The following is a 15,904-nucleotide window of genomic DNA, read 5'->3' on the forward strand; positions in this document are numbered from 1 at the left end:
GCTACGCCTATACTCCCAGGAACTGATTTCATAGACTAAGGTCACATTGCGGCTGTACAGGATGTTGGTTAGGCCACTTTTGGGATCTTGTGTGTAATTCTGGTCTCCCTTCTATTGGAAGGATATTGTGAAACTTGAAAGGGGTCAAAAATGGTTTACAAGGATGTTGCCGGGGTTGGAGGATTTGAGCTATAGGAAGAGGCTGAATAGGCTGGGGCTGTTTTCCCGAGAGCATCAGAGGCTGAGGCTTGACCTTGTAGAGGTTTATAAAATCATGTGGGGCATGGATAGGGTGAATAGGCAAGGTCTTTTCCCTGGGATGGGGTAAGTCCAGAACTAGAGGGCATACGTTTAGGGTGAGAGGAGAAAACTCTTTTAAAGGGACCTAAGGGGCAACTTTTTCATGTAGAAGTTGGTGTGTGTATGGAATGAGCTGCCAGTGGAAGTGGTGGAGGCTGGGACAGTTACAACATTTAAGAGGCGTCTGGTTGGCTATGTGAATAGCAAGGGTTTACAGGGATATGGGCCAAGTGCTGGCAAATCAAACTAGATTAAGTTGAGATATCTGGTCGGCATGAACAAGTTGGACCAAGGAGTCTGTTTCTGTGCTGTACATCTTTGACTTTATAACAGCTGCCTTAGATATCAGCCACCATTTCTAATACTTCAGTACAATTATTTACACGACTGTATGTAAACTAAGTCTCTGTCTTCCCTCGCCATGTGTTTCTTCTACCATAGACAAAAGAGTAGCATTCTTTTACTTTCTGTTATCTACTTGTCTCACTGGTAAATATAAAACTTTGTTTCTTTTTCACAATCATTATTGGAATCATATACAAGAAAAGCCTTTCAACCAAATAGTTTGATTAGCTTATTTCTCTCTGGGATTTGCAAGCTATGTTACTCTGTTCTTTGGGAAAGCTACAGCATGGTTTACTTTTTAAAAATTTGAACATATTTCATTGGCTTTTCACTTGTTTATTGAAGTTGAGTCAAATTTGAATTGACCACACTTTCCCTCGTGTTGCAGCTTGAAATTAGATTAGATTAGATTAGATTACTTACTGTGTGGAAACAGGCCCTTCGGCCCAACAAGTCCACACCGACCCACCGAAGCGCAACCCACCCATACCCCTACATTTACCCCTTACCTAACACTACGGGCAATTTAGCATGGCCAATTCACCTGACCTGCACATCTTTGGACTGTGGGAGGAAACTGGAGCACCCGGAGGAAACCCACGCAGACACGGGGAGAATCTGCAAACTCCACACAGTCAGTCGCCTAAGGCAGGAATTGAACCCGGGTCTCTGGCGCTGTGAGGCAGCAGTACTAACCACTGTGCCACCGAGCCACCCATGTCATGTTTCATTCAATCTAAAATTTCCACAAATCGCTATGTTTTTCTCTACATTTCAGATTGGTTGTATGTTAAGAAAACTAGGCGGAGATGATGTGCATCATTCACAGAGCGGTACCTGTGTGGAAATATTGGTTAGAATTTACTGGGGTCTAGAATCCAGAAGCCCCCTGAAAAGAGCAACAGCAAGGTAACCCATGGAGTATTTCTTTTCAGTGCATTTACAAGTGACCTGAGAGATTTTGTTTTGACCAGGTGAGGGGATAATGAATATGCTCCCCCTTTTTTTTTTTAACCCCCATGTTGACCACAAGAAGTACTTGGAATTACTTTTAGCTTGTTTTTATATCACACTATATAATTATAGTTTGTTTAATAATAATGAAGGAGCCAACTAAAAGATTTCCTTGAATAAAAGAATGTGGAATTTTATTACTTACTTACACTCAGAAAAATAATAAAATAAAACATTGAACACCATCAAATGGTGCAAAGTCTACAAAGTCGTGTATGTCTGTTACAAAAGTAAGAAGTCAAGAATGCGCACCTTTTCAGATAAAGGTCTTTTGAATCCTTGAGCTAGATTTTAACCTAAGACTGTGAATATTTAATGAATTACTTGTCTCTTCAGCATTGAAATCTGTGAATAGCGTTGAGTTCTGCGTGAATAGATCTTTCTCCTATTTACTAATTCACTGATCATCATTTTAATGAAAGTTGAGGGTAAACAAGCGGGAAATAGTCTTCCAGTTGTGTGTTGCCCATACATCTTGCATTTCTGCTCAAAAGTTGTTTTACTGGAATATAGTTCTCTTGCGTATTCCAATTTGAACAATCTACAGGTGACTTTCATTACAATATGTGAAATTTTCAGAGGTGTAAGTTAAAAATAGGCAAGGATTTCTCAACACGTGAATGAGGTTTGGTGCCTTTTTATCAAAAGTTAATCTCGGTTCACACTTTCTTTGTTTAGTGCACGTTTGTATCGTGAGCAAGGCTCAATTTGGTCATGTGACTACTGCAGCCATTATGTCAGTATTTTTTCCTTTTTTGTTGTGGTTCTGTTCGCCGAGCTGGAAGTTTTTGTTGCAAACGTTTCGTCCCCTGGCTAGGCGACATCATCAGTGCTTCTTTGATGTTTCCTCCGGTGTTTATAGTGGTCTGTCCCTGCCGCTTCCGGTTGTCAGTTTCAGCTGTCCGCTGTAGTGGTTGGTATATTGGGTCCAGGTCGATGTGTTTGTTGATGGAGTTTGTGGATGAATGCCATGCCTCTAGGAATTCCCTGGCTGTTCTCTGTCTGGCTTGCCCTATGATAGTAATGTTGTCCCAGTCGAATTCATGTTGCTTGTTGTCTGCGTGTGTGGCTACTAAGGATAGCTGGTCGTGTTGTTTCGTGGCTAGTTGATGTTCATGTATGCGGATTGTTAGCTGTCTTCCTGTTTGTCCTATATAGTGTTTAGTGCAGTCCTTGCATGGTATTTTATACACTACATTCGTCTTGCTCATGTTGGGTATTGGGTCCTTCGTTCTGGTGAGTTGTTGTCTGAGCGTGGCTGTTGGTTTGTGTGCCGTTATGAGTCCTAGGGGTCGCAGTAGTCTGGCTGTCAGTTCCGAGATGCTCCAGATGTATGGTAGTATGGCTAGTCCTTTTGGTTGTGGTATGTCCTCGTTCCGTGATCTTTCTCTTAGGCATCTGTTGATGAAGTTGCGTGGGTGTCAAAGAAGCGCTTCGCAGGAGGCTCCCAAGCACTGATGATGTCGCCTAGCCAGGGGACGAAACGTTTGCAACAAAAACTTCCAGCTCGGCGAACAGAACCACAACAACAAGCACCCGAGCTACAAATCTTCGCACAAACTTTTTTCCTTTTTTGTTTAAAGCTGTTTTAGTCCAAGAAAATTTCAAATATTAAAAATCAAATGTTGGAAGGTGAATATTGATTTTCCATGATTTACCACTATCATGGCAATCTGCTCCTCACCTCCCTCCAAGGCCCCAAAGGAAACTTCCATATCCGCCACAGATTCACCTGCACCTCCACACACATCATCTATTGCATCCTCTGCACCCGATGTGGCCTCCTCTATATTGGGGAGATAGGCCGCCTACTTGCGGAGCGTTTCAGAGAACACCTCTGGGACACCCGGACTAACCAACCCAACCACCCTGTGGCTCAACACTTCAACTCCCACTCCACCAAGGATATGCAGGTCTTTGGACTCCTCCATCGCCAGACCATAACAACACGACGGTTGGAGGAAGAGCGCCTCATCTTCCGCCTAGGAACCCTCCAACCACAAGGGATGAACTCGGATTTCACCAGTTTCCTCATTTCCCCTCCCCCCACCTTGTCTCAGTCAAATCCATCGAATTCAGCACTGCCTTCCTAACCTGCAATCTTCTTCCTGACCTCTCCGCCCCCACCCCAGTCTGACGTATCACCCTCACCTTGACCTCTTTCCACCTATCACATTTCCGACGCCCCTCCCCCAAGTCCCTCCTCCCTACCTTTTATCTTAGCCTGCTGGACAAACTTTCCTCATTCCTGAAGAAGGGCTTATGCCCAAAACGTCGATTCTCCTGTTCCCTGGATGCTGCCTGACCTGCTGTGCTTTTCCAGCAACACATTTTCAGCTCTGATCTCCAGCATCTCCAGACCTCACTTTCTCCTTGGTCAATAAATGCCCTTATTGGTGTGATATAAACCATGAGAATAAATTTAGATTTTTTTTTTTACATATTGCTCTTTCTGTGAAGTAATTTTGTGGAATATCCAAACATTTGCCCAGTCTGAAACCTTATTGAACTAAGTCTCATTGATGGCAGTTATATCACAGCTTTATTCTCCAGCAAGTCATCCATGTCTTGCATTTTATTCCTTAGACTCCTGATGTTCATCTATTGAACTATTTCCCTCATATTCTTAAAATGTATTTGTCATTATATCTATATCTCATCATCAGCTCTCCATTTTTCAACATTTCCCCAACCTATCTCTTCAACCAAACTTTTGGCAATTCTTGTGTAGCACCTTAGGATAGTAAAAGTGGTACATAAATGCAAATTTTATTCTGCAAAGGATTCAATTAGTTTCAACATGCATTTTTATTTAAGTATCTGGATGATAGGTAAGCAATATACTTAACAGAAGTTATTTTTCTTAAAGTTAAACCAGCAGTTTATCACTAATACCAAACCGTGAAACATCCTGTGAACCTGGAATAAAAACAGAAAATGCTGGAAACAGAGAAACAAAGTTCATGTTTTGGGTTAATAATCTTTCATGAGATGCTTCTGTTCTGAAGGAAGTTATTGATCTGAAGCATTAACTCTGTTTTCTCACTCTGCTGACCTCCCTGATCCTCTGGACATTTTCCAGAATATTCATCACTTTGAGAAAAACATTGTGTGTGATTGTGCTAGGAAATTATTTGACACCCGTTTGTGGATAAACAACGAGATCAACAGATGGAAATAGGCTTTTTGGAATGGGAATTGAACATTTAAATTTTAAAATGCTGGCTGGTACAGCATTTATTTGCCTATTCCAAGGTTTCCTTGAGAAGGTGGGTGTGAGCCTCTACCTTGAACCACTGAAGTCTATTTGGTGTGAAGAGACCCACAATGCTATTCAGGAGAACGTTCTACAATTTGATCTAATGCCACAAAAGGCACAGCAATACATTTCCAAGTCAGGATGGTCAGTGGCTTGGAGAGAAGGTTGCAGCTGCTGATGTTCCCATATATCTGCTACCGTACCTTTTCCAGATGGTAGTGATTGCTGGAAGGCTCTGTCTGAAGAACTTTGGTGAAATTCTGCGATACACCTTGTAACTTGCTAGTTAACATCAGTGATGGAGAGAATGATTGTAACCACATTGATCATTTGTAAATCTGGCTGCTTTGTACTGGATGTGTAAAGATTCTTGAGTGCTGTGTGGAACTGAACTCATCGAAAAAAATAGGCATTATTTCTTCTTAGTCCTGACTTGTGCTGTCTAGATAGTGGACAGGCTTTGGTGAGTCAGGAGGTGAGTAGTTTTAACTTCTGATCAGCTGTTCTGCTCAGAATGTTTATATGGCTAGTCCAGTTCTGTTTCTGGTCAATAGTGACAGCCTTTACCCCACCCCCGCTATGACAGTGGGATTCTGGGCTGTAGTTAGATTCTCTCTTGTTGGAGATGTCTTTGCCTGGCACTTATATGATACAGACTCTACTTGCCACTTGTCAGCCAAAGCCTGATATTGTCCAGGTGATGTTGCTGTTAGACGTAAACTGCTTCAATATCTGAAGAACCATGAATGCTGCTGAGCATTGTGGAATCATCAGTGAATATCCTCGCTTCTGACCTTATGCTGGAATGATTATTGATGAAGTAGCTGAAGATGGTTTGTCTGGGAGAATACCCTGAGGATTTCCTGCATTGATGCTCTCAAACTGAAATGATTGACCTCCAACAAAGTCAGTCATCTTCCTTTATGTTAGATAAGTCTTCAGCCAGCATAGAATTTTCTCAGTGATTCCCATTGCTTATAGGTTTCCTAGTGTTTTTTAATGCTGCATTTTCATCATTGCTGATGATTGAGAGTAGATTGATAGGGCAGTAAGAGGCTGAGTTGGATTTATTCTGCTTTGTGTGTAGGATATGCTTGGCAATTTTCCACATTGTCAGGTAGATGCTAGTATTGCAGCTGTACTGGAACAGCTTGGCTTGGAGTTTGGCAGATTCTGGAACAGTCATTCAGTTCTGTTGCCAGAATGTTGTTTGAGCTTATTTGCTTGTCAGTATCCAATATCTCCAACAGGTTTTTGATATCAGTCTCAGAAAGTGAATCAAATTCCCTGAATTGGTGATGCTGGGGACTTCTGGAGGAGGCCAAGATGAATCATCCACTTGGTACTTCTGGTTAAAGAATGTTGCAAATGCTTTCGCCTTAATTTTGCAATGAGAGTAATCATTGAGGATATTCCTCTTCCTGTGATTTAATTGTCAACGACCATTCACAACTAGATGTGGCAGGGTTGCAGAGCTTAAATCTTATTCACTGGTTATGGAATCGTGTAACCCTGTTTATCTCTTACAGCTTATGCTTTTTAGTCAGTGGTTCTGTTTTATAGATTCACCAGGTTGACACCTCGTTTTTAGGTCTGCCTAGTGCTGTGTCTCGTATGCGCTCCTGCACTCTTCATTGAACAAGCAGTTATCCACTAGCTCAATGATAATGTTGGGATGGGGTATAAATGAGCCATCTTGTTGTAGATTGTGTTTCAGTGCAAGTCTGCTGCTGATGGCACACAGTACCTCATGGATGCTGAGACTTGAATTTGTCGATCTGTTTGAAGTATGTTCCAATTAGTGCACTTTATGGTGTCAAACAGTGTTCCACCTTCAACGTAAAGGTGAGATTCCTTTGCACCAGGAATGTGCAGTGTTCATTCCTACTGATACTGTCATGGACAGGTGTATCTATGACAGGAAGGTTGGTGAGGATGAGGTGAATTGCGAATTCTGCACCCATACCACTCTTAGTGCTTTTTCTAGTGGTGTTCAGCATGGAGGAACACTAATTCTTCATGATGTCATGAGATTTAATTGGATCTGGAGTCAGTGTTGAAGACTCTCCAGAATAACTCTCTCCAAACTGTTCTGCCAACTATCTCTCTAGGGTCTCCTACAGGGTGGAACAGAGCATACCCAAAGATTGTGAGGTACAGTTCTATTTACATGATCAGTCTGAGAGACAGTTCTCCAAATCTTGGCATGTGTCTCTATTTGTGTCTCTGTTTTCTTGTCTGTCTTCTAGATTGATGTCAGGTGATCTGTTGGTTTCATTCCTTTTTTTGAGACATCTTGACAATCTGATATATAGGGTGGTTAAGAGTCACCTACATTGTTGCAGATCTGGAGTTGCATGTAGGCCAAATCAGCTAAGAATAGCATTTTCATTACTGAATGCAATGGGTTTTTATGACTCTGTAGTTATTTGTTCACCTATAAAGAGGCAGTTAATAGCACAAGGTAAGTCCTGAAATGATTAATTCTGTGAATAAAAATTAGCAATGGTTTCTTCCTTCATAGTCTGGCTATCAGGGGTTTAACACTGTGTGCCTTTATGACTGCCATTTCAAATCTTGATTTGACTGTGAATTAGCATAGATCTTATTCGTGCTATTGCTTTGATTTTGGCTTATTGTACAAGATGAGAAAAAAAATTGGGAATCCAGTCCCCTAAAAGTATTGCTGTTGGGTCATCCATGGGAGTAATTGGTACCTATGTATTTAGTTGAGAATTTGTGGTTGTAATAATTGCCAGATTTGCATTGTTCTGTATGTAGGTTTGCTCACTGAGCTGGAAGGTTCATTTCCAGACGTTTCGTCGCCCTACTAGGTAACATCTTCAGTGGGGAGAAAGTGAGGTCTGCAGATGCTGGAGATCAAAGTTGAAACTTTATTGCTGGAACAGCACAGCAGGTCAGGCAGCATCCAGGGAACAGGAGATTCGACGTTTCGGGCACAGGCCCTTCTTCAGGAATGAGCAGAGAGTGTTCAGCAGGAGAAGATAAAAGGTAGGGAGGAGGGGCGTTGGAAATGTGATAGGTGGAAAGAGGTCAAGGTGAGGGTGATAGGTCGGAGTAGGATGGAGGCGGAGAGGTCAAGAAGAAGACTGCAGGTCAGGAAGGCGGTGCCGGGCTGGAGGGATTCGGCTGAGACAAGGTGGGGGGAGGGGGGGATGAAGAAACTGGTGAAGTCCAAGTTCATCCCCTGTGGTTGGAGGGTTCCCAGTCGGAAGATAAGACGCTCCTCCTCCTCCGACCGTCGCGTTGTTTTGGTTTGGCGGTGGATGAGTCCAATGACCTGCATATCCTCGGTGGAGTGGGAGGGGGAGTTGAAATGCTGTGCTACAGGGTGGTTGGGTTGGTTCGTCCGGGTGGCCCAGAGGTGCTCTCTGAATCGCTCCGCAAGTAGGCGGCCTGTCTCCCCAATATAGAGGAGGCCACACCGGCTGCAGCGGATGCAGTAGATGATGTGGGTGGAGGTGCAGGTGAATCTGTGGCGGATATGGAAGTTTCCTTTGGGGCCTTGGAGAGAAGTGAGGGGGGAGGTGTGGGCGCAAGTGTTGCACCTCCTGCGGTTGCAAGGGAAGGTGCCGGGAGTGGAGGTTGGGTCGGTGGGGGGTGTGGATCTGACAAGGGAGTCGCGGAGGGAGTGGTCTCTACGGAAAGCTGATAGGGGAGGGGAGGGAAATATATCCTTGGTGCTGGGGTCTGTTTGGAGGTGGCGGAAGTGACGGTGGATGATGCGCTGTACATGGAGATTGGTGGGGTGGTAGGTGAGGACCAGTGGGGTTCTGTCCTGGTGGCGGTTGGAGGGGCGGGGCTCAAGGGCGGAGGAGCGGGAAGTGGAGGAGATGCGGTGGAGGGCACCGTCGACCACGTCGGGGGGGGAAATTGCGGTCCTTGAAGAAGGAGGCCATCTGTGTTGTACGTATTTTGAACTGGTCCTCCTGGGAGCAGATGCGGCGTAGACGAAGGAATTGGGAGAATGGGATGGCGTTTTTACAGGGGGCAGGATGGGAGGAGGTGTAGTCCAGGTAGCTGTGGGAGTCGGTTGGTTTGTAGTAGATGTCCGTGTTGATTCGGTCGCCTGAGATAGAAACAGAAAGGTCTAGGAAGGGGAGGGAGGAGTCCGAGACTGTCCAGGTGAATTTGAGGTCGGGGTGGAAGGTGTTAGTGTAGTGGATGAACTGTTCAACCTCCTTGTGGGAGCACGAGGTAGCGCCGATACAGTCATCAATGTAGCGAAGGAAAAGATGGGGGGTGGGGCCAGTGTAGTTGCGGAAGATGGATTGTTCCACATACCCTACGAAGAGGCAGGCATAGCTGGGGCCCATGCGGGTGCCCATGGCTACTCCTTTTGTTTGGAGAAAGTGGGAGGATTGGAAAGAAAAGTTGTTCAGGGTGAGGACCAGTTCGGTCAGTCGAAGGAGGGTGTCGGTGGAAGGGTACTGGGTGGTACGGCGGGAAAGGAAGAAGCGGAGTGCTTTGAGACCTTCGTGATGGGGGATGGAGGTGTACAGGGACTGGATGTCCATGGTGAAGATGAGGCGTTGGGGACTGGGGAAGTGGAAATCCTGGAGGAGGTGGAGGGCGTGGGTGGTGTCACGAACGTAGGTGGCTTCAGTGGGCCTCTGGGCGAAGCACTGTTGATAATTCCTGTTTTCTGTTTATATGTTTGGGTTGGTGATATCATTTCCTGTGGTGGTCATTTCCTGTTCTTTTTCTCAGAGGGTGGTAGATGGGGTCTAATTCAATGTGTTTGTTGATAGAGTTCCGGTTGGAATGCCATGCTTCTAGGATTTCTCATGCGTGACTGTTTGGCTTGTCCTAGGATGGATGTGTTGTCTCCGTCTCAGTGTGTACTTCCGTATCTGTATGTAGGGATACTAGTGAGAGTGAGTCATGATGTTTGTGGCTAGTTGATGTTCATGTATCCTGGTGACTAGTTTTCTGCCTGTTTGTCCAATGTAGTGTTTGTTACAGTCCTTGCACGGTATTTTGTAAATGACATTAGTTTTGCATGTTGTCTGTCTAGGGCCTTTCAAGTTCATTAGCTGCTGTTTTAGTGTGTTGGTGGGTTTGTGGGCTACCATAATGCCAAAGGGTCTTAGTCTGGCAGTCATTTCCAAAATGTCTTTGACGTAGGGGAGAGTGGCCAGGGTTTCTGGATGTGTTTTGTCTGCTTGTTTGTGTTTGTTGCGAGAAATCTGTGATTGTGTTCATTGGGTACAACAAACAAATCAAGTTAGACCCCATCTACCGCCCCTGAGAAAAAGAACAGGAGATGACATTGTGTGGTGAAACGGTTAAAAATTATGTCCCAATACATGTGTGAATCTAACCGGAATGGAGGTGTTGCTTAGTCCCGTGTGAATCTTATTACACACCTCCCCGTGTGAATCTTCTTATCTGTATGTAACCAGAATGGAATGTGTTTTTTAGCCTTGCTCTGCTGTTCACATGAATGTTTATATCTGGAAAAGAGTATATCAGCTGGAAATGTCTCCAGTTCGGTGAGTCTGCTCCGGGGTTACGTTTAACCGCCGAGCGTGGGTTGTTGGCAACCGCTCTACGAGAACTGACGGCTCCCAGTTCCGGTAACATGTAGAGTGAGTATAAGCCAGACCCGTTGTAAGTATGAGACCTGGTTGTGGCGACGCTGCGGGGAATAAAATGCTCATATTCTAGCAGACTCGCCTCTTGGTCGTTTGTTCTGTGTCAGACTACTCTCCTACGAACCTGACCTTGAGAATTTTTTAAAACACATTGTCACAGGAAATTATGTCACCACAGGCAATGACATCACCAACCCAAAGAAACCCAAATATATAAATAGAAAGCAGGAATTATTAACAGCGCTTCGCCCGGAGGCCCACTGAAGATGTTACTTAGTAGGGTGACGAAATGTCTGGAAATGAACCTTCCAGCTCAGCAAGCAAACCTACATCCAGAACCTCAACCTGAGCTACAGATATTCTCAAAACTTGCTAAGATTTGCATTGTGTCGAGGAGCAACTGTTAATACTTTTGCAAATGTATATTTTGTTTTGAAAGACTTTGTGTTCATGTTATTTTATATTTTTGGTTTAAGTTTTAAAATGCATTATTTCAGAGTAAATCTGGTTATATTTCAATCATGGTTGTCAGAGATGAGTGAAAACTGTTGTATGAAGTATATTTTGGCAAGTTCTACTTTTATATTATATTTCCACACTCCAGTAGAAATCAAGAGATTTCTACTGCCAACATCAAGACATTTATTTATTTTCATCATTACTCTACCCAACCTAATTTTAAATGTACCATTACCATGGGAAGGCATTGGTCCAGTGGTATTATTGCTGGGCTATTAATCCAAAGACCCAAGTAATGTTCTGGGGACCTGGATTTGAATCCCACCATAGTAGATAGTGGTATTGAACTCAATTTAAAAAAAAATCTGCAATTAGAGTCTAAGCCCTGGTTAGACCACACTGGGAATTTTTTTTCAGTACTGGTCACCTCATTATAGGAAAGATGTGGAAGCTTTAGAGAGGGATTTACCAGAATGCTGCCTGGATTGGAGGGTAGGTCTTAGGAAGAAAGGATGAGGGAGCTAGGGCTTTTCTCATTGCAGTGAAGAAGGATGAGAGGTGACTTGATAGAAGTGTACAAGATGATGAGAGGCATAGATAGAGTGGATAACTAGAGACACTTTCCTAGGTGGAAATGGCTATCACGAGGGGGCATAATTTTAAAGTGATTGGAGGACGGTTTGAGAGAGATGTAAGAGGTTGGTTCTTTACAGAGTGGTGGGTGTGTAGAATGCACTGCCAGCAGTGGTAGGCAAAAGTCAGGACTGTAGATGCTGGAGATAAGAGTTGAGAGTGTGGTGCTGGAAAAGCACAGTACGTCAGGCAGCATCTGAGGAGCAGAAAAATCGACATTTCGGGCAAATGCCCTTCATCAGGAAGGCCAGCAGTGGTAGTAGAGTCAGATATGTTAGGGATATTTAAGCAACACTTGAATAAGCATATGGATGATAGTAAAATTAAGAATATGCAGGTTAGTTTGATTTTGGGGCAGGATGAAAGGTCGGCACAACTTCAAGGGTGAAGGGCTTGTACTGTACTGTTCATGTTCTAATGACCATCATGAAACGATTGCTGAATGTTGGAAAAACCCATCTGGTTCACTAACATCCTTAAGGAAAGAAAATCTGCTGTCCTTACTTGGGTTAGACTACATGTGACTCTAGACCCACAGCAATGTCGTTGACTCTCAACTGCCCTCTGGGCAATTAGGGATGGCAATAAATGTTGGTCTAGCCAGTAATCCCCTCATCCCGTGAATGAATTTTCAAAAATTCTGTTTTTCTTTGTGTTTGAAATGTTTACATTTCAATGCAAGAGTCGACCAACTATTTATGTAGAATGCGATTCATCAGTTTAATCTGTCTTTAATATTTTTGAGTTGATACTGTCTGATACATGCACATTGTTTGATTTATTTGTTTAACATGTAAAAATAACTTGCTGCCAAACAAGGAGCTTGCATTAATATGAGGCATATTGACTTGCATCTGTTGTGTAATGATGTGAGGTGCTGCATTTTGGAAAGACAAATCCGGGCAGGGCCTCAACACTTAATAGTAAGTTCCTGGGGAGTGTTGCTGAACAAAGAGATCTTGGAGTGCAGGTTCATAGTCCCTTGAAAGTAGAGTCATAGGTAGTTAGGATAGTGAAGAAGGCATTTGGTATGCTTTCCTTTATTAGTCAGAGCATTGAGTTAGGAGTTGGGAGGTCATGTTGCAGCTGTACAGAACATTGATTAGGCCACTTTTGGAATGTTGCGGGCAGTTCTGGTCTCCTTCCTATCGGCAAGATGTTGTGAAACTTGAAAGGGTTCAGAAAAGATTTACAAGGATGTTGCCAGGGTTGGAGGGTTTGAGTTATAGGGAGAGGCTGAACAGGCTGGGATTGTTTTCCCTGGAGCGTCGAAGGCTGAGGGGTGACCATATAGAGATTTACAAAATTGAGAGGTATGAATAGGTTAAATAGACAAGGTCATTTCCCAGGGGTGGGTGAGTTCAGAACTAGAGGACATAGTTTAGTGTGAGAGGGGAAAGACCTAGAAGGGAACTAATGGGCAACATTTTCATACAGAGAATGGTGCGTGCATGGAATGAGCTGCCAGAGGAAATGGTAGAGGCTGATACAATTCAGCATTTAAAAGGCATCTGGATGGGTACATGAATAGAAAGGTTTAGAGGGCTATGGGCCAAGTGCTGGCAAATGGAACTAGATTAGGTTAGGATATCTGGTCGGCATGGATAGGTTGAACCGAAGAGTCTGTTTCTGTGCTGTACATCTTTATGACTCTATGACTTCCAACAAAGCAGTTTTTGTACTATGTAAAAAATTTTAATATGGAGCACACCAGCACCAAATGCTTATTTTTAACATTTTTACACCAAATGCTTCATTCACAATTAACACTAATATCCTTTTGCAGTGCATTGAATGGCATTCCTGAAAACTTGAAGGAAGAAGTGGTTAGTTGTCTAATCAGTTGCCTAAAGAAAGAAATGTTGATTGTGGATAAATCCCATATCAGGAAGGTGATTGATTCCATTGCAGCTTGCATGGAGAATTTTAGCCTGGGTAAGATTTGATCAATTGCATGAGATTGAATATTTTTATGTTCAAGACTTCTATATTGCTTTGTTAAAATCCCTATGTTCTTCCTACATCTTACATTTTTCTTTGGTGTGTATGCAGCTGACTTGTGCATGAACTTTGAACTCAAGCAGTTAGAAGGACACTATTTAGCCAATTATATTTGAATTGGTTCTTCACTTGAAACAATCCAAACTAATGCAACATTAATAACTATGTGATAAAGCAATGCTCTGTGTTGATGACTTTCTTCAAACTGCTTTTTACTCTTTCTCTGTATGATATTGAAAATTGACTATCCCTTATAATTTTCCAGCTGGTGGAAAACTGCCTTTCCTATGCCTTCTATCATTAGACTTTGCCAGGCTTTTGATTTTAAAAAATGAAGGTTTTAGAGAAAGAAAAGACCAACCTGAGGTCCTGGACAGGAATGAATAGGAAATTGATAATGTATTATTATTGCTTCTAATTATGATGCATGCTTAATAAAGTAATCACTCTGATTTGTATCCTCACAGGTGAAATGTGTACACAGTGCCTCTATTTGGAGGGTAGGTTGTTCTGTTTTATATTTGGCTGCACTTGTAGACAATGACAGTGCTAGATGGAGCAACAAATGCAGATATGAAAAATCGCAACATTGTTTTTCAATTAATTTTAATTCAGAGTTGTTTCAAGCTAACAACTGTAAATACTTAGCAAGTTTATTCATTTTATTATTATACCATGTTTCATTCACCTCCTGTATTAACCACATTCTCAATTGAAAATGTTTAAACTTTGCTCTCCTTCCTGAGTCCATAGTGTTTGTATAAGTTGTTAATAATATTGGTCTCAGCTTTGCACCTTGAAAAAAATCTGTTTACATGTTCCACCAATCTGAATACTTGCCTTTCAACCATATTTTCTGCTTTATAGCAAGTTCACCTTCTATTCTGCTGTATTCTCGAGGGATGGTTGAAGTTTTCCAGTTTCTCAGATTCAGGAGCTGAAAACAAATTATTGTTATTGCTGTTGTAGTATGCTCTGACATGACATCACCGGTGCAACTGTGCATACATGGATGGATCACAGCATCCATTTTGTATTGGCACAAACACTTTGCTCAAGTGTTGAGTTTGGAATGTTCTCTTACACCTGTTAGTTTTATTTTGTTACAATCGTTCCACTTCCTTTGTAATCTTTCATCAATAAGTTGTACACAAAGTGGAATTGAGTGAACTGCTCTTTATTTATGAAATTTGGCCACATCCTCTTGGTCTTGACTCACCGTATGCATATCTTGTCTTCAGTGTTAAACCAATCAACTTAAGTTGCTTAGTCCAAACATTTGTGATCACCTTTGGACAGTTGTTTAAGACTAAATGAAATGCTTTACTTTGAATTTAATTTGGAACATGTTTGGGTTGGTGTTAATGCGTAAAAGATTCCAGTAACATTGGTTCCTTGTTGAAGTGCTTGAGCATTTTTAGTACCCTATCCCACATGTATCAATACAATAAAAAAAAATTGAAAGATGTGCAATACTACCACAATTTTAGTAGATTACGTTTATTTTTTAATCAGAATGACATCTTTGCAGGTCCTGGGCAAAATGTTTTACCCTTGTCTTTTACCACTTCCAGTTGCCCATTTCAGAAAGCCTGACTGTTCACCTTGGAGTCATATTTGGTTTCGAAAAGCCTGTTACTGTTTGGTAAAAGCCATCTCTGAGACCAGTCAAGGGACTTTGAAACACAAATAATAGTGCCATTCTGAATTGTCATGAATTATTTGTTATTTCAACTTTGGAGAAATAATCACTACACATTCTTTGTAAGCTAAGCACGTTATAGCTGGGACACCTTTTGTAAAATAATGAGACTCCACATTGCATTTAAGACAGTTGTATTCAAAGAGGCCCTTTCCAAAGTCCTTCTATAGAAAAATAGTCAATGACTAGAAATATAACTGCTTATAACTTAGCATAAAAATCATTGAAGTAAGTTGTAAATTTGCATTTGTAAATACTTCTATTTTACTTTGTAGTTCTTCAATTTCTGCACATGACATTAGTGGATTTTAAGCTTCAAAATATGTGAGTATTTCTAAAAGTTAACTTTGTTCAGGGCTCAGATATGATTAGATATCAAAGTATGTGAATTAAGCAAAATTCACCAATTATTCAAAGACTGTAAAATTAATGAATTTGATTGCAAACCTACATTTTTTTTTAATTCTGCATTTGTGTTAAGTGCTACAGGCAGCCTTAACTCAGTGTAGGATGTTGCATTACAAGTGGAATGATAAAAATGCCTTGACTAGGTTAGAAGCTAGGTATTAAACA

General features: G+C 42.1%; 1 protein-coding gene across 2 annotated transcripts in view; it reads left to right on the plus strand.

Moving 5' to 3' along the window:
- Nucleotides 1-15,904, plus strand: part of thada (THADA armadillo repeat containing) — a 380,305-nt gene that overhangs the window by 4,122 nt on the left and 360,279 nt on the right. For both annotated transcript variants that reach the window (XM_043695686.2, XM_087991280.1), the window contains exons 3-6: nt 1,424-1,554; nt 13,415-13,563; nt 14,097-14,129; nt 15,607-15,655. In XM_043695686.2, coding sequence (XP_043551621.2) covers nt 1,424-1,554; nt 13,415-13,563; nt 14,097-14,129; nt 15,607-15,655 — 362 coding nt within the window. The remainder of the gene's footprint in view (nt 1-1,423; nt 1,555-13,414; nt 13,564-14,096; nt 14,130-15,606; nt 15,656-15,904) is intronic.

This window comes from Chiloscyllium plagiosum, unplaced genomic scaffold (genome assembly GCF_037043375.1).
Source record: "Chiloscyllium plagiosum isolate Xiang-an unplaced genomic scaffold, Cpla_swu_hap1 HiC_scaffold_10, whole genome shotgun sequence".
Lineage (NCBI taxonomy): Eukaryota > Metazoa > Chordata > Chondrichthyes > Orectolobiformes > Hemiscylliidae > Chiloscyllium > Chiloscyllium plagiosum.